The 18873-nt window shown below is 41.5% G+C and overlaps 1 protein-coding gene across 5 annotated transcripts in view; it reads left to right on the top strand.

The window, feature by feature from the left end:
- Positions 1–6742, top strand: part of LOC125451026 (leucine-rich repeat-containing protein 2-like) — a 75323-nt gene extending 68581 nt beyond the window's left edge. For all 5 annotated transcript variants that reach the window (XM_048527688.2, XM_048527684.2, XM_048527689.2 and 2 more), the window contains exon 9: positions 4592–6742. In XM_048527688.2, coding sequence (XP_048383645.1) covers positions 4592–4641 — 50 coding nt within the window. In that variant the 3' untranslated portion in view covers positions 4642–6742. The remainder of the gene's footprint in view (positions 1–4591) is intronic.
- Positions 6743–18873: the final 12131 nt, after the last annotated feature.

Raw genomic sequence — 18873 nt, 5'->3', positions numbered from 1 at the left:
AACCTGTCCCAGGAAGGAAACAGTCATTCACCTTTGAACTTCCTTGGGGCAACCATGAAATAGTTAGGGGATATGTACACTTGAATCTGAAGAGCTGTTTTTGAAAGAAGCAACAGGTTGCAGTGGAAGGTAAGTAAGAGAGAGAGGGTAATTTAATATGGAGATGCCACCTCTCCATCTTTTCAAAATCAGAAGCCAGTCCAGCACTGTAGGGTAGAAGATGGGAATCCTCTACAAAGTAGTATATGGCTGCTGCTGGACTTTAGGCCTGCCTGAAGTGCATGCTACAGTGCATGGGTAGAGGAAGGAGTGGATGTTTGTGGATGTGGTACCAATCAAGTGGGCTACTTTAGCACTTGTTCCCTGGTCAACCACTAGGTGCCTATCTGCAGACTCCTAAACTGGCTGGCTGCTGCCTGCAGGACGCTGGCGACTAATTGGAAAATCTCAGTTAACGCCTTTTATTGGTCTTAATCAGACTCATAATGACTACAGGCAGCTCGCCAACTTTGAAAGACGAGCTACACAACAATGGCCCAGAGATGAAACAGAACTGGAGAAATGGCACATTAGCCAATAGCACTATTTTTTTTCTCCTGTCTGCCTCAGAACCTGTTTCACAAAGGCTGAAGATTCAATTCAAGGTTTTGTGGGAGCAGCTCTGTTCATTTGTATGCAAATTTGAGACTGTTTTAAATTGATAAACTAGGTAAAGACTAACTTCGGAGAAGAGGTTTATTATCAGCAGAGCTAAAAAGAGTTGAGGATGAGGACAACATGAAAGTGTAGTTACAGTTTTGTTGAAAGTCTTCTGGGAAGGAGAAATCAAGAGAAGAACTCAATCCTATAATTTCACATTCCTGGGAATTTTCCTTTTTATATATTCATGGTATATCGACTTTTCTGGCTAAGCCAGCATTTATGGTACTTCTAGAACTGTCTATGAGAAGGTGGTAATGAGCTGTCTTCTTGAATTGTTGCAGTCCTTGGAAAGTAGGTATACCAATAATACTGTTAGGAAGGGAGTTTCATATTTTGACCCAACCACATATTAAAGGAATTACTGTTCAGTCAGGATAGTATGTGGTTTGGAGAGGAACTTGGATGTGGTGGTGTTTGCATGCATTTGCCTATTCTTCTAGGTGGTAAAAGGCACAAGAAAAACAAAAACAGAAATTGCTGGTAAAAACTCAGCAGGTCTAGCAACATTCATGGAGAGTAAGCAGAGTTAATGTTTCGGGTACAGTGACCCTTCTTTAGAACTAATTGTAGCAAGGAGAAAGTTGGTGCACATGCTGAAGATGGGGTGGGGGAAAGAGGGTGAATAAAAGAAAGGTGGGGAAGGATCCAGAGAGAGAGAACGAAAGAACAATAGATTGACAGACAAAGGAATGGATAAAGGTCAGTCTAAGAGAATCAATAGCTGACAATGGGTTGGTTGTGCAGCCCGATTAGTGATAAGGTTAAGACCATAAGACATAGGAGTGGAAGTAAGGCCATTCGGCCCATCAAGTCCACTCTGCCATTTACATCATGGCTGATGGGCATTTCAACACCACGTCCCTGTACTCTCCCCGTAGCCCTTGATTCCTTTTGAGATCAAGAATTTGTCGATCTCTGCCTTGAAGGCATCCAACGTCCCAGCCTCCACTGCACTCTGCGGCAATGAATTCCACAAGCCCATCACTCTCTGGCTGAAGAAATGTTGTCTCATTTCAGTTTTAAATTTACCCTCTCTAATTTTAAGGCTGTGCCCACGGGTCCTAGTTTCCCCGCCTAACGGAAACAACTTCCTAGCGTCTACTACTTCTGAACCTTACATTATCTTGTAAGTTTCTATTAGATCTCCCCTCAACCTTCTAAACTCTAATGACTACAATCCCAGGATCCTTAGCCGTTCATCATACGCTAAACCTACCATTCCAGCGATCATCTGTGTGAATCTCCGCTGGACATGCTCCAGGGCTAGTATGTCCTTCCTGAGGTGTGGGGCCCAAAATTGGACACAGTATTCTAAATGGGGCCTAACTAGAGCCTTATAAAGCCTCAGAAGCACATCGCTGCTTTTATATTCTAACCCTCTTGAGATAAACGACAACAATACATTTGCTTTCTTAATTACGGACTCTACCTACAAGTTAACCTTTAGAGAATCCTGGACCAACACTCCCAGATCCCTTTGCACTTCTGATTTGAAAATTTTCTCACCGTTTAGAAAATAGTCCATGCTTGTATTCTTTTTTCCAAAGTACAAAACCTCACACTTACACACATTGAATTTCATCAGCCATTTCCTGGACCACTCTCCTAAACTGTCTAAATCTTTCTGCAGCTTCCCCACCTACTCAGTACTACCTGCCTGTTCACCTATCTTCGTATCATCGGCAAACTTCGCCAGAATGCCCCCAGTCCCTTCATCCAGATCATTAATATATAAGGTAAACAGCTGTGGCCCCAACACTGAACCCTGCGGGACACCACTCGTTACCGGTTGCCATTCCAAAAAAGAGCCTTTTATCCCAACTCTCTGCCTTTTGTCAGACAGCCAATCCTCAATCCAAGCCAGTAGCTCACTTCAAACACCATGGGCCCTCACCTTGCTCAGCAGCCTCCCGTGAGGCACTGTATCAAAGGCCTTTTGGAAGTCTAGATAGATAACATCTACTGGGTTTCCCTGGTCTAACATACTTGTTACCTCTTCAAATAATTCTAACAGGTTTGTCAGGCACGACCTCCTCTTACTAAAACCATACTGACTTGTTTTAATCTGACCCTGCACTTCCAGGAATTTAGAAATCTCATCCTTGACAATGGATTCTAGAATTTTACCAACTACTGAGGTTAGGCTAATCGGCCTATAATTTTCCATCTTTTGCCTTGATCCTTTCTTAAACAAGGGAGTTACAACAGCAATTTTCCAATCATCTGGGACTTTCCCTGACTCCAGTGACTTTTGAAAGATCATGACCAAAGCCTCCGCTATTTCCTCAGCCACCTCCCTCAGAACTCTAGGATGTAGCCCATCGGGGCCAGGAGATTTATCAATTTTTAGACCCTTTAGCTTTTCTAGCACTTCCTCTTTTGTAATGCCTACCGTACTCAACTCTGCCCCCGGGTCTCCCTAATTGTTGGCATACTACTCATGTCTTCCACTGTGAAGACTGATGCAAAGTACTTATTAAGTTCTTCAGCTATTTCCTTATCTCCCATCACTAGCCTTCCAGCATCAATTTGGAGCGGCCCAATATCTACTTTTGCCTCTCGTTTGCTTCTATTGTATTGAAAGAAGCTTTTACTATCATTTCTAATAATACTAGCTTTGGTGCCTCCGCAAGGATAGCCTTCTTGACTAAATATTGAGTTCAACAATTTTAGGGCCTGAACACCTTCTCCAATGTCCTTACCCCAACCGCCAAAAACAAGACCTCTGGGCTCCTTCTCTATCCATCGTTTACTCCTCACCCCATCTTCAGCATATATACCAACCCTTTCCTACCTACATTCAGTTCTGAAGAAGTGTCACTGGACTTGAAATGTGAACACTTAATTCTCTCCACACATGCTGCCAGACCTGTTGAGTTTTCTCTAGCCATTTCTATTTTTGTTTCTAATTTCTACCATCCACAGTTCTTTGTTTTATCTTGTTCAGACAGACCTGGAAGGTTCTGTCAAAGGAGTCCTGATGAGTTGCTGCAGTGCATCTTGTAGATGGTTACATACTGCAGCCACTGTGCATTGGTGATAAAGAGATCAGGTGTTGAATGTGGCAGGTAGAGTGCGAATCAAGTTGGCTGCTTCATCCTGGATGGTGTCAAGCTTTTTGTGCGTTGTTTGAGTTGCATTCATCCAGGCCAGTATTCCTTCTCATTCCTGATTGGTGCCTTGTAGATGGCTGGACAGGCATTTTGCCAGACCCAAGGCATGTAACTCACCAACAAATTCCTGAATAAATTATTCTTTAAGTTGTGACCCTTTGGAGAATAAAATCTGGGTGTGTTCCATAAAGATCAAGGTGATCTATTCCACCAGCTTATTGGTGCAAAGGTTAAAATTACTCATAAGCAGCTCACACTGGCATGGTGGCTCAGTGTTAGCAGTGCTGTCTCATAGCACACACCCTTGGATGACTGCCTGTGTAGAGTTTGGACATTTCTCATCTGGGTGGGTTTCTTCTGGGTGCTGTGGTTTCCTCCCATAGTCCAAAGATGTGCACGTTAGGTGGATTGGCCATGCTAAATTGCTCATAGTTTCCAGGGATGTTCAGACTAGGTGGATTAGCTATGGGAAATATAGGGATCAGGTAGCGGGTGGGTCTTGTTGGGGTGCTCTTCAGAGGGTTGTGTGGACTTGGTGGACTGAATTTATTTAAGCGACTGCTGGACATGCACATGGACAGCAGTGAATTGAGGGGAATGTAGGTTAGGTTATTTTATTTTTGGATTCGGATTATTCCACGGCACAACATCGTGGGCTGAAGGGCCTGTACTGTGCTGCACTTTTCTATGTTCTATGAATGGCCTGCTTCCACACTGTAGGGATTCTATAATTATTTATAAACAAAATAAACAATCTTTCTTTTGCTTTGCTTCAGAAACAGCTCCTGCTTATACTACAAGGGTTTCGCTAAGTCTGCAGCTGTAACATGCACTATGAAAATTCATCAAAATGTGAACTGAATCTAAACAGAACAAAACTGTGTGACGCTTTGTGAAGAATCAATCCACTCTGCTAAGAAAATGACATAAGCAAGCTAGCAATTGGATGTTAGAATAAATCTCAACCTGATTAAGGATATAGAGGATAGTTAGCGATTCATGTTCCTAAAAGTAGGTTATCTTTTATTTCTGGCACAGTTAAAGGGCTGACTAGAAGGTGGTTTGTTGATTGAAGTAAATGCTCAGATGGTGACATGACCAAATAAAAAAGATGAGCAATAATATTACAGTCTGGATATTTCTAACATGAATGTCCTGTAGTTATTTCAGTTATAAAAGAAAGTTATGAAAAACTATGCATACTTTCTGTGTCTGTCTTGGCCTGATTTAATTCACAATATTGCAGCAGAATCCAGTTATAGTTAGAAAGCTATTTTAACAGATCACCTGAAGCCATTCATACATAGTAATTTCTTAATTTCATTTATTGTAAAATGAGACCACTTAGATTCACTTTAGTCCAGCATTCACATGCTTATCCTCTATGTATGAGACATTCGTGAATTAAAAATACAATGGTATAATTCAGGATACACTTAAAAGTTCCTAAAAATAATTCACTGTTTGAAATAACTTTTCATCATTCATTAATTCCCTCAGGTGAAGGAACGTCCACTAGCACCCTGTCCCATTATTTCCTTTCTCTGCCGTGAGAAAAACATAAACAACTTTATTCATTCAGTGGGTGTATTTCACAACAGTCCCAAAGCAACTGGCAGTTTTTTTTCATCTTCTAATGGACAATAATTGTACTTTCAAGACTTGACTATTTCACAGCAAAATGAGTATGACTGACCTTGTACCAACTTTCAGAAGCCTTGCTAAACAAAGGAAAAGATTGGGCTTGTAGGTCACTGTGAATACTGACTAGTCCTTTCTGTATTTTCCTTGAATCTGTCAATGATTGTACTTTGAAAGAGCAGAAAAAGTGGAAATTGGATAGCAGGGCCCTTTTTGCTATTCCCGAATAGTGAAAACCATTTTAATGTTATCAACCGAATTTCTGTTTACCATCATGACAAAAAATATATCCATAATGTTTGTGCCATGAATAATGTCACAAATTTAAATTTGTAGTTGATGTTTTGTAAGAATATTTAAAAATTTTCATCTTACTGTCCAATTCAGAAATGTTGAAAGTAAACGATCACTTTTAGCATCATATCATACAAGTAGGCTGAACCAAATCAATTTTTTTTTAACATGATTAATTAATTCACACCAAAGTAAGTTATTCCAGACTAAACAGATAATTTCAATAAAATAAATGGAACTCCTTTTTGGTTATGGTATAATCTATGCACTATGTGAGGCAATAATGTAAAGATAGTTAAATGTAAATAAGTCACACTTGAGCATACAAACCATGAGGTTTCTTGTTCAAATTCTGACCCTTGCTGGGTGCCAGTCTCAGCCAGGAAAATAACAATGGTTGTTCTAATTGGCTTCAGTCTTCCAGAAATATTGCTGGAAGTTTCCTTGAAATGACTTGCTGGAAGTGCATGGGGATGAATGTCAGATGCTGCCTGGGAAGTTTGATTGTGGTAGCTGTACGAAACTCATCATCCATGCTTGCACAGAAAGAATAGCCCTTGAATAAGGATTCAACGGTTTCTGTTGAATTTGAAACTATATCTCACTGCCTTCGCTGGATGTAACCCAAGAGAAGAAAATAGAAGGAAGAACCGTATTTCAAAACATATTCAAATGAAGAAAAATACTGGTTATGCTTGAATATCTTTTAACATCTTGTAATATTACTTTTGATGTATTGCATTTAACATATAGCAATTTGCTTTTATAATTATATTTTAAGTAGTCTCAAATTTATTTTCGCACTTTTTCAGAGTGGAACATAAAATATTGTTTGTAGAAAATGTTGTAGAATGTATGGAAATGACTTAGAAGCATACTGACACTGCTTAATATGAATATCTTATGGTGGAAATAACTATTCATATCGAAAAATATTCTTTGTTATTCTGATGTTTGTAGAATTCAGTTAAATACATGTGAAAAATATCTAACTTGTCCCTGTCATTTGTCAGTCATTTTGTGATAAATCTTATGCACTAGACACAACAAAGAAATTCTGAATTCATTTTAAAATTGGGCATATTAGATCTACCCTGTTTCTCAGTGCAATTTTGTTTTACATGAACTATAAATGAGAGGTGTAAAAGAACCACTTCCCTGGGTTGAACACTCTGGTTGAGATATCATTGGAACACGACTTTTGGATTCAGTCACACTTCACGTTTTACACCTTTATTATACTTCTAAGCAAAAGTACAACTCACACTGACACTGGTTTTGAGAAATACCACGAACCGAGGTCTGCGTTAGGTGGTTAATCTGTCAGTAAATCTTCTGATGTGATTTTGGAGCAACTGACAAAACTCCTCTAACCTGGCTATGGTAGTGACTCATTTATTAAGTTTTTTTCTTTGCACCCCTTCTCTTACTATGACTGGTTAATCTAATTAACTGATTAAACTAGTTTGAAGAGTTGGAAGGCTTTGGAAGAGGGAAAACATAGGTTTACAAAGCAAGACGATATGGCAGCATTACAGAATAGTTATCAGGATAATGAAACCCAGAGTGGGACAGGAAAGGCAACGATAACAAACATAAAAAAAGCAGATTGATAAAAAGCCAAAATTAATGGCTCTTTTCTTGAATGTTTATAGTATTCAGAACAAACTAAATGAATTAACAGCCCATACATATGTCAATGGATATTAACTTAGAGCCATTATGGAGACATCGTCACGCAAAGATCAAAACTGGAAACTAAATTCAGGGACATGTGACTCTTTGAGGGGCAGTAAAGAAAGGGTGGTGGATTAGCTATGTTGGATGGGGATGAAATAAAATATGATAGCAAGAAATGCTGTTGTATTAGAATTTTTAGAGGAGGTAATGAGCAAGTTAGTCAAAAGAGAGCCAGTGGACATGATCTATTTGAATTTTCAAAAGACTTCTGGTAAAGTGACACACTGGCAGCTGCTAAATAAGATAATGGCCCATGGTGCTAGGGGCAAGGTACTAGTATGGATAGAGGATTGGTTGACAGGCAGAAGGCAGAGAGTGGGATAACAAGGTCCTTTTCGGGATGGCAGCCCGTGGCCAATGGGATTCTGCATGGGTCAGTTTTGGGGCCACAATGATTCACATTATACATTAACAATCTAGATGGAGGCATTGAGAGGATTGTTACCAAGTTTGCAGATGACACAAAGATAGATGGAGGCACAAGTAGCATTGAGGAAGTGGGGACACTGCAGAAGGACTTGGACAGGCTAGGACTGTGGGCAAACAGGTGGCAGGTGGAATTTAATGTGGGAAAGTGTGAGGTCAAGCATGTTGATAGGAAAAATAGAGGTGTAGACTATTTTCTAAGCTCTGAAGCCCAAAGGGACTTGGGAGTGCTCGTTCAATATTCTCTTAAGGTTAATAGGTAGATTCAGTTGGCAGTTAGGAAGGCAAATGCAATGTTAACATTTATTTCAAGAGGGCCAGAATGCAAGAGATGTAATGTTGATGCTGATCTAGTCAGACCATATTTGGAATATTATAAGCAGTTTGGAACTCGAGTCTAAGGAAGGATGTGCTGTCCTTGGGGGTCTAGAGGAGGTTTACAAGAATGACCCTGACAGCTTGTCATATGAAGAACAGTTAGGACTATGGTTATGTACTCAATTGAATTTTAAGGATGGGATGGGAATCTGATTTAAACTTATAGAATATTAAGAGACCTGAATAGAGTGGACATGGAGAAGATAGTTCAACTTGTCAGATAGACTAAGACCCAAGGCTACAGCTTCAGAGTGAAGGGACAATTCTTTAGAACTGAAATGAGGGGGAATTTTTTCAGCCAAAGGGTGGTTAATCTGTGGAACTCATTGCCATGGAGGACTGTGCAGGTCAAGCCATAAAGCATATTTAAAACAGAGATAGTTTCTTAATTACTAAGGGCATTAAATGTTATGAGGAGAAAACAGGAGAACATAATTTGGAAACATATCAGCCATGATCAAATAATAGAGTATGCTTGATGGGCCAAATGGCCAAATTCTGCTCCTATGTCTTATGGTCTTATTAAACCTAATGTGGCTAAAACCTAAAGACCTGTACCTGATGGGATACATCATAGGATGTTAAAGGAAGTAACTACAAATATTGTGGATGCACTGGCAGTAATCGTCCAAGAACCTTTATATTTTGGAAAATTCCCAGAGTATTGGAAAACTGCCAATGTAATTCAAGGAGACAAAAAACAGATAATGTGGCCCATTTTGCTTAAGTCTGTCATTGTGAAAATGTTAGAGTCTATCACAAAGGATGTAATAAAAGAGCATTTATAAAAGCATTATATGATCAGTTAGAATGAGCATAGCTTCATGGAATGGAAATAATACCCAACAAATTTACAATAATTCTTTGAAGAGGTAATAAGCAGTATAGATAAAAGGAAAGCAGTGGATCTAATATATTTGAACTTTTCAGAAGGTGTTTGATAAGATACCACATAAGGCTACTAATAAGAGCCCATGGTGTTGGTGGTAGAATGTATCATAGATTGAGGATTGGCTCACTCATAGAAGGCAGAGAGTTGGGATCTGTGTGGCATTTTCAGAATGACAACCACTGGAGTGCAACAGGGATTAATGTTGGGGGTGGGTGGTGTGGCGGGGGTCGGGAGCACAGTGACTTGGATGAGGACAGTGAGTGTACTATACAAGTTTGTGGGTGACACAAAAATAGGTGGGAAGGCAAGTGGTGAAGATGATATGAAGAAGCTGCAGAGGGATATAGAGAGGTTAATTAAGAGGCAAAAACTTTGGCAAATGAATATAATGTGGAGAAAATATGAGGTCATGCATTTTGACAGAAAGAATAGAGCTGGATATGGGACAGATGGAGAAAAACTGCAGAAAGTTATAAAACAGAGGGATTTGGGAAGCACAAAAAGCTTGTGTCTGTGTTTAGCAGGTAAAACAGAAGAAAAATGGAATGTTGGCCTTTATTTCAAATGGAGGGAAGTTTTGCTGAAACTATAAATGTGCTAGTCAAAACACAGCTGGAATACTGTGATCAGTTTTGGGCCTCTAACCTAAGGAAAAATAGAATAATAGAATCCCTACAATGTGGAAACAAGCCATTTGAGTCCATACCAACCCTCCAAAGAGCATTCCACCCAGACCCACCCCCTATCCTGCCCCTCTAACCCTACATTTCCTATGGCTAATTGCCTAGCCTGCACATCCTTGGACGCTATGGGCAATTTAGGAGAAAACCCATGCAGACACAGAGAGAATGTGCAAACTCCATACAGTTACTAAAGGCTAGTATCAAACCCAGGTCCCTGGCACTGTGAGGCAGCAGTGCTAACCACCGAGCCACTGTGTCACCGCAATGTACTGCATTGCAGACGGTTCAAAGAAGGTTCACAAGATTAAAACCAGGTATGGGGAGACTGTGTCATGAGGAGAGTTGAGTAGGTTGAGCATGCAATCGTTGGAATTTATGAAATAAGAGGTAACCTTATTGAAACATATAAGATTCTTTGGGTAATTGACGGATAGATGCAGAAAGGCTGTTTCCCCTTGTGGGGGAGTTTAGGACTACAAAGCTTGATCTTAGAATAAGGGGTTGAACATTTAAAATGGATAAGCAGAAATGCTTTCACTCAGAAGATAACGAATCAGTGAAATTACAACTGTGCTAAGCCTGATTCAGGAGTTATGTCACAGAGTGATCACACATGTTTGCAGAGGGTGGCCCTACTCTCTCAGTAGCCATCCCAGTAAAGGAATCAAAGGTAATGGGAGAAGGGCAGGAATGTGGAGTCATCTTATTGAATGGTGGAACAGCCTTGAGGGGACAAACAACCTACCCCGTTCCTATTTCTTATGATCTAAACATCATTATTGAAATAGTAACATGGGAATTCCAGGAATATAGGCATCATCTCAGCTTCTGTGGTAGTGATCACAATTAACATCTATGTTTACGGAGTGGAACTCTTTCCTGTTGATGCAGTCAGCTGCATTACTATGATGTGACACTCTTCATGTGACCTGTATACAGTCTATAGTACTCTCTACCTGGCGGAAGCTAGCTATATTAGAAAAGCCTACTGCCTAGGATTGTCACAGGAAAACAAGATGAAATGGTGTTAGCTGTCACAAACTGCAATTGGAACTGCCTTGATCCTTTTGCGGGTTGAGAATTGAAAGATCCCATCCAGCTCTCTGGTGGTTCCTTGGAAGGAGCAAGTTGCATAAAAGCTTATCATCAATTGTCATCTTGACAGCCATTGGGACAGAATAACCATGACCCCTTTAGGTCACAAATCCCACTCCGACGGATGACACCGTTCTGTAATGATGTCCTATGACATCCTTCGTCAGAGGTGGCAATTTGCCTCATTAATCTAGGAAATGTCATTGAGGGTAATAAACTCTGGGCATTCTGTACCTCCTCCACATCCTGAGGGGACCTTCAGCTCCAATTTCTTCATGTGGAGGTTGATCAGCAGCACTGCTGCATCAGTTCCACCACAAATGCTCTGTATTATTGCAGTCTCACGGCCACAGTGACAATGACTCCTGTTCTGGCTAAACCAGCATGGGGAATTCAGAAATAGAACAGTTGCAGAGTAACGTAAGCAGTCAGCAATCATATTATATACAAATAACAGATTACCATTGTCTTCCACATGGTGGGACATGGAGGACTCCACCAACAAGGAGGGAAATAGAATGCCTCTGCATGAACCTTTGCCACTGTGAACTTTATATCATTGTATGGAGCACAGGTCATATAGCTGGATGTAAGTGCAGCAGGATTACTGAAATCTTGACAGCACTGATACATCCCACATCCATAAAAGGCAACATTGAACATGAGAGCTTATGGTGAATAGTTCCAGTTCAAGGTAGGAAAATCAGCTCTATTCCCTTGTGCAGGCTAATGGAATTTTAGGTTGGCTTTCTGAATTGTGACCCACACGCAACACTTTAATGTCACCTGTGATTACTTCTGCTTCCCAGAGCCAGCTATGACCAAGTTGTAATAAGCAATTACATAGTCAAGATTGCTTTCGACCAGGATTCGTAATCCACATGCATGTGTCAGTGCATTTGCCTCACATGCATAATTCAATGAAAACAGATGTCTTTAACTTGTACTGTGTAATATCCTAAATAATCCAATTGCCCTTTGAAGGGCCTCACATTGCTCACAAATACATCCTATGTCCTCAGAAAGATTTTAAAAAGCATTTTATCCACTCCAGGTGTGGTAGCAGCCAATTTTCATTTCTATTACACATTTGCAATTTAGATAGGGTCAGAAGACAAAACAGATTGTTCATCACTAAGTGTGTCAGAAGCTCAACCTGACAATCTAGGTGACATCCCAAATGTTCATGTTTCTTTCTTCCTTGCATTTCCTGCTGACCCATCAGCTCTAAGTCTCTACACATTCTCATTCAACTCTTTCATTATTTCTTCATCTCTCAAAATTACCTCCTGAGCTCCAGGCCTACAGCTTAACCTTGCCGACCATCATGACACACTGAAACCCTATGAAGCCAGGGTATTAGTGATGTTGATGACTCCCTCTCCCAAAGTAACTCATGTCCTCCAGGACAATATCATCCTCCACCCAACACAATTATTGCCCCTTCTTTATCCTGGAATGCAGCCTCCAATCCCTACAATGGATTTACTCAACTTCCCTACTATAGCAGTAGCCTCTGATAATGTGCTTCACTTACAATGAAGAGACTTTCAGGCCGGCCATGGCCCACCTCTCTGACTGACTGAGACATATAGCCCTGACTGATGACGGATCATGTTCATGACAGAATCTGTGTAGCTCGCTGAATGATGACCCACTAATTTGTTGACTGGTTGCACTGGACCTGCAGGACTGATCGTGGCCCACTCTCTGAAGTGTGATGTCATAGATCCGACCAACACGAGTATCTGCCTTACTGTGTCCAACTTCTGGACTGAGATTAAGTCAGAAGTCACATGACACCAGGTTATAGTCCAACAGGTTTATTTGAAATTACGAGCTTTTGAAGCATAACCCCTTTGTCAGGTGAAGTGAGAGAGGACGCACAGACATAGAATTTATGGGCAGAGAAATCAAGGGCAGAGAGATCAAAAGATCATACAAATGGTGTGAGTAGAGTGTTGAATAATAAGTCTCTGCAGGTGATCAAAAGTGTTAAATGGTGTGAATGAAGTGTCAATAGCTGAATAACAAGCAAAAGGATGACCTATAATCTGATTAAATGTTGTAGAAATAGGGTAGTTGCAGAGACAAGTGAAATGATTGGAATAACATGATAGGTACAAGAGTCAAAGCCAGGGCTCTAACTAAAGTAATAAGTAATCCAAAACTGTACAGACTAATTAAGTTAGAAAGACCATAACAGTTTATCAAGGTAATGGCGTCAAAACAGAAGAGTAAGGAAGACTTTGCAGATATAGAACCATGTGGTGGGGTCACATGTCGTGCGACATGAGCCCGTGATCACAGTTGAGGCTGTCTTCATGGGTGCAGAACTTGGCTATCAGTTTCTGCTTGACATTTGGAGTCAAACCTTTCAAACATCCCCCTTCAATGTTTTCCCATTTCCTACTTCAAAGCATTCTATAACCTCTAGTGACACAATTAAAAGCAGAGATGTCTTTATATTGGGTGATACACTTCAACAAATTTATGATAGCTTCAGGCACAGTACATAGGTTTTACTTCAGAACCCTTGAACAAACTTGATGAAAAAGTTGCTACTACTTTGCTCTATTTATTAAGGATGTATATATATTTCTTATGAACAGACAAGGCTCAAATAGCAGTTCAAAGAATTGTTGCAAGTTCAGAGGTTATTTTTCTAATACATGTAGAGAAATTGCTTCCACTGGCAGAAATGAGAGATAAACAGCAGGCACAGATTTAAAATAATTCACAAAAAGTTTGGGGAGAGATGAGAATTTCACATTACTCAATGAGATGATATTAAATGGAATTATTGCATGAAACCATATTTCCCAAACTCTGGATCATGACCTCCCATGGGTTCATGAGCTCTGAGGTAGCAATGGGGTCTTTAGAGCTGATATTCATATGTGACAGAAAAGGATTGGCCTCCACATCTGTTTAAATGTATGCAATTTTTTTGCTGGTGGCTATGACCTAATGAAGTGAGTTGTGAGGCTGAATTTCTACCACCAACAGAATCAAGCTGGATGTTCTGTCCTGAAAGGTATTGAGTATCTTAAATTTTTTGAAGCTGCACTAATCCAGACAAGTGGAAAGTACTTAATCACATTCGTGACTTATGTCTTGTAGTTGATGCAAATGCTTTGGCAAGAATTGAGTTACTATCACAATATACCTATCCTCTGACCTGCTTTAGTAGTCATAGTACTATTGTGGCTGGTTCAGTTAAATTTCTGGTCAATGATGACTTTCCAAGATATTGAATGTGAGGTGAATCAAGAGTCGTGATGCCTCAGTGGGGTGAGGGTGGGAATGAAGGCTACATTTCCTTTTCAAGAAATGGTCATTGCTTCCCAAAAATCAGCTAAGCCTTGATATTTTCCATGTCTTATTACATACAGCCATGCAATACTTTATAATTGAGGAAATGCAAATGGAACTGAACGCAGTGCAGTAATGAGTAAACATATCGATTCCTGACCTTAACCTGGAGCAAGGATCATTAATGAAGCAGTTGAATATGGTTGATTCTGAGGAAAATCATGTAGTGTAATTATGCAGCAGAAAAACCTGTCCTGTCACAGCACAAATATCTTCCTTTGTGTATTGTTTGATTCCACCAGTGGAGGATGTTCCCCAATTCCCATCTCACTTTGGTACTGGGGCACTTTGAATTTTACTGTACCCATTAGGATTCAGGTTGGCTTTTTCTATTGCTGAGGCTCTTGTTGAAAGATTCATCATTGAGTGATTTGCATTAATTAAGGTTAGATTTGGGGCGGCACGGTGGCTCAGTGGTCAGCATTGCTGCCTCACAGTGCCAAGGACCCAGGTTTGATTCCACCCTTGGACGATTGTCTGTGTGGAGTTCGCACATTCTCCCCAGGTCTGTGTGGGTTTCCTCCAGGTGCTCTGGTCTCCTCCCACAGTCCAAAGATTTGTAGGTTTGTTGGATTGGCCATGCTAAAATTGTCCTTGGTGTTCAGGGATGTATGTACTTTATGTGGGATACTGGGGGATGGGTCTGGGTGGTATGCTCTGAGGGTCAGTGTGGACTTGTTGGGCCGAAAGGCCTGTTTCCACACTGTAGGGATTCTATGAAATTTCTGCATTATTGTGTATCTCAAAGACCACCTTGGAGGATGCTTGGAGGATCCTTGAGACATTGTATATTGGCGAGACTGTGTAGACGGTACAACAACAGATGAATGGACACCACACAACAATTGTCAGACAGGAATGTTCCCTCCCAGTTGGGAACACTTCAATGGTCAAAGACATTCAGCTTCTGATCTTCGGGACTGAGGTTAGATATTACCCTTAACTAACTGTGGGGGGATCACCACTGATTGAGGATCACTCCCAGTAAATTTTGTATCCTGACCATTTGTTTCCAGCACATTCAGTGTGTTTGCTGTATCAGCTGCTGGAACATGCTGTAGGTGTGACATTAATGTAGCACAGTGCTGTACAGCAAAGTCTCTCCTCTGACTGATCACTGCTGATGACTACGACAGGTCTCTGGCTTTGTATCTATGATAAGATACAAAGACTTTTGTAAATCTAATGTAAAGACTGTAATACTGATGTAAAAGATGCAAGACTGAAGTAAGTTCACCATGAGACAGTAAAACGCAAAAAGGCAACCCAAGGTAGAGATTATCTGAGTCTCTTAGTAGCTGCAAAGTGAGCATAAGAAAGCAAGTGAAGGTCTCTGAGATGAACATTGCTCTAATGTTTTGGACAGGCATATGTCCCTGTGTGCTAAAGTTTGTTGTTATACATTAATGACATATTGAAGAGTTCTAATCCATCTGATAAGGTATTTTTACATTCTGAATTAGCAGTAACACATAAATCAACTGGGCAGGTAGGGTTTTGGAGAAAGAAAATGCCTAACAAAGTTTTTGTGTTGGATCTTAATAAGAAGTCCTGGTATGTACAAAAATGAAATGTTTAGCTGATTCTTTAAAATCTGCTGTTTCTGAATTCTAGAATTGGCTTACATATTGCTATAAATGTATTTGGCAATAAGGCTTGTTTTTTTTTACAGAAAGAACAGAGGAAATCTTTGATGGATTAATCCAGTCTACAATATAACAAAATAATGTTTAATGAAATTCTCATTCAATTTGAATCAAACCTACACAGTGAAATGCTAGTCTTTGTGTATTTTACTCCAGTTTTTAATGAAAGTCTTCATAGAATTGAATGCTAGTCACAGAAGTCCGACAGCTTTCTCACAATGACATTGAACCATCAATTTATCACAATTTTGATTGATTGAGGGAATTGTGTTTGACCTCCCAGATTCATAAGTAGGATTTCACATTTCTGTGTGACTGATTTTACTTTGAACAAATGCAGCATTTTGTCTTTATTAAATTTGCCAATTTACAAAACGGAATCACATTAATCTGGTCTATTGATTACAGGCTGGATTCTAGAGGCCCAATGTGGAAGACCTTGGAGGTGTGGGGGGGCAGTGGTATTAATATTTCATAGAGAAGAGTTGGATCAGGGTTCATCAAGTCAGTTCCATGTTTTACAAGATATAGACAGCATTGTGAGACAAATGTGTGTGCAGATCTGACAAAAATAATTAAGTCACAAAGTGCCAATAAGCTGTGATTTATGCACTAGCCTCAATTTTTTTACTCAGTACAAAGGACATGTAGCATGTAAATGGCAACTGCAAAGAAGCAGCAGGCTCAGACCATAGATTTAGAATCCATCAAGTGTTGAGAGGAGTTTCCAGTGCCAAGTTTGGGGCATGTTGCCAGACTATAACTTGGCTGTTGTCATTTTGGTGTAATGAAAGAGACTGAAAGGGGCTGATGGTAGTTAGCCAGGTGAAAGAAGTGTCTGTGAGAGAGGTCCTTGAGACGGAAAGTGTCCACCAGGCATTGACATTGTGTGACCAGGAGGTGGGTTCTCTTTCGAGGAGGAGGACTGGAGAATAGGGAAGCTGGATTCACAGCATCTGCCTCAAATGGGTCTCATGATCACCTTCAAAGGCGGCCTCATGGTGGAGATGTGGAAGAGAGCAGATTCGGGGTGACAGGCACCATTCTGCACGAAGCAGGCACCCTTCTTTCTTATTCAGTTGTAGGTCAGGGTATTGATAATTGGCCAGCATTTATTGTCAGCTCGTAGTTGTCCTTGAGAAGTTGGTGTGAGCTGCCTTCTTGGATGCGCAGTCTATGTGCTGAAGGTTGACTCATAATCTTTTAGGGAGTGTACTCCAGAATTTTGACACATTGACAGTGAAGGAATAGTGATATATTTCCAAGTCAGGATGGTAAACGACCTGGAGGGGAACAAGCGGGTGGTGGTGTTCCCATGTATCTGTTGCCCTTGTTGTTCTAGATGAAAGTAGTCATGGATTTGGAAGGTGCTGTATGAGGATCTTTGATGAATTTCTGCAGTGCACCTTGTAGATAGTACATACTACTGTTACTTAGCATGAATGGTGGATGCATTATAGCTGGGTATGGCAATAGCCCTGCACAATTACAGCGAGTTGTGAATGCAGCCCAGTTCATCATGGAAACAAGCTTTACTTCCATTGAATCCTTCTATACTTCCAGCTGCCTCAGGAAAACAGCCAACAGAATCAAGGACCCTTCCTACCATCTCTGTCGGGCAGAAAGTACAAAAGTTTGAAAACATGTACTAACAGATTTCAAGATAATAAAATGTGAGGCTGGATGAACACAGCAGGCCAAGCAGCATCTCAGGAGCACAAAAGCTGACGTTTCGGGCCTAGACCCTTCGTCAGAGAGGGGGATGGGGTGAGAGTTCTGGAATAAATAGGGAGAGAGGGGGAGGCGGACCGAAGATGGAGAGAAAAGAAGATAGGTGGAGAGAGTATAGGTGGGGAGGTAGGGAGGGGATAGGTCAGTCCAGGGAAGACGGACAGGTCAAGGAGGTGGGATGAGGTTAGTAGGTAGATGGAGGTGCGGCTTGGGGTGGGAGGAAGGGATGGGTGAGAGGAAGAACAGGTTAGGGAGGCAGAGACAGGTTGGACTGGTTTTGGGATGCAGTGGGTAGAGGGGAAGAGCTGGGCTGGTTGTGTGGTGCAGTGGGGGGAGGGGACGAACTGGGCTGGTTTAGGGATGCAGTTGGGGAAGGGGAGATTTGAAACTGGTGAAGTCCACATTGATACCATTAGGCTGCAGGGTTCCCAGGCGGAATGTGAGTTGCTGTTCCTGCAACCTTCGGGTGGCATCATTGTGGCACCGCAGGAGGCCCATGATGGACATGTCATCTAAAGAATGGGAGGGGGAGTGGAAATGGTTTGCGACTGGGAGGTGCAGTTGTTTATTGCGAACCGAGCAGAGGTGTTCTGCAAAGCGGTCCCCAAGCCTCCGCTTGGTTTCCCCAATGTAGAGGAAGACACACCGGGTACAGTGGATGCAGTATACCACATTGGCAGATGTGCAGGTGAACCTCTGCTTAATGTGGAATGTCATCTTGGGGCCTGGGACTGGGGTGAGAGAGGAGGTGTGGGGGCAAGTGTAGCATTTCCTGCGGTTGCAGGGGAAGGTGCCGGGTGTGGTGGGGTTGGAGGGTAGTGTGGAGCGAACAAGGGAGTCACGGAGAGAGTGGTCTCTCCGGAAAGCAGACAGGGGTGGGGATGGAAAAATGTCTTGGGTGGTGGGGTCGGATTGTAGATGGCGGAAGTGTCGGAGGATGATGCGTTGTATCCGGAGGTTGATGGGGTGGTGTGTGAGAACAAGGGGGATCCTCTTTGGGCGGTTGTGGTGGGGGCGGGGTGTGAGGGATGTGTTGCGGGAAATGCGGGCGACGCGGTCAAGGGCGTTCTCGATAACTGTGGGGGGAAAGTTGCGGTCCTTGAAGAACTTGGACATCTGGGATGTGCGGGAGTGGAATGTCTTGTTGTGGGAGCAGA

The sequence above is a fragment of the Stegostoma tigrinum genome, chromosome 3, assembly GCF_030684315.1.
Source record: "Stegostoma tigrinum isolate sSteTig4 chromosome 3, sSteTig4.hap1, whole genome shotgun sequence".
Taxonomy (NCBI): Eukaryota; Metazoa; Chordata; class Chondrichthyes; order Orectolobiformes; family Stegostomatidae; genus Stegostoma; species Stegostoma tigrinum.
The sequence above is the reverse complement of the archived record's forward strand: the minus strand, read 5'-3'. Positions and strand labels throughout refer to the sequence as shown.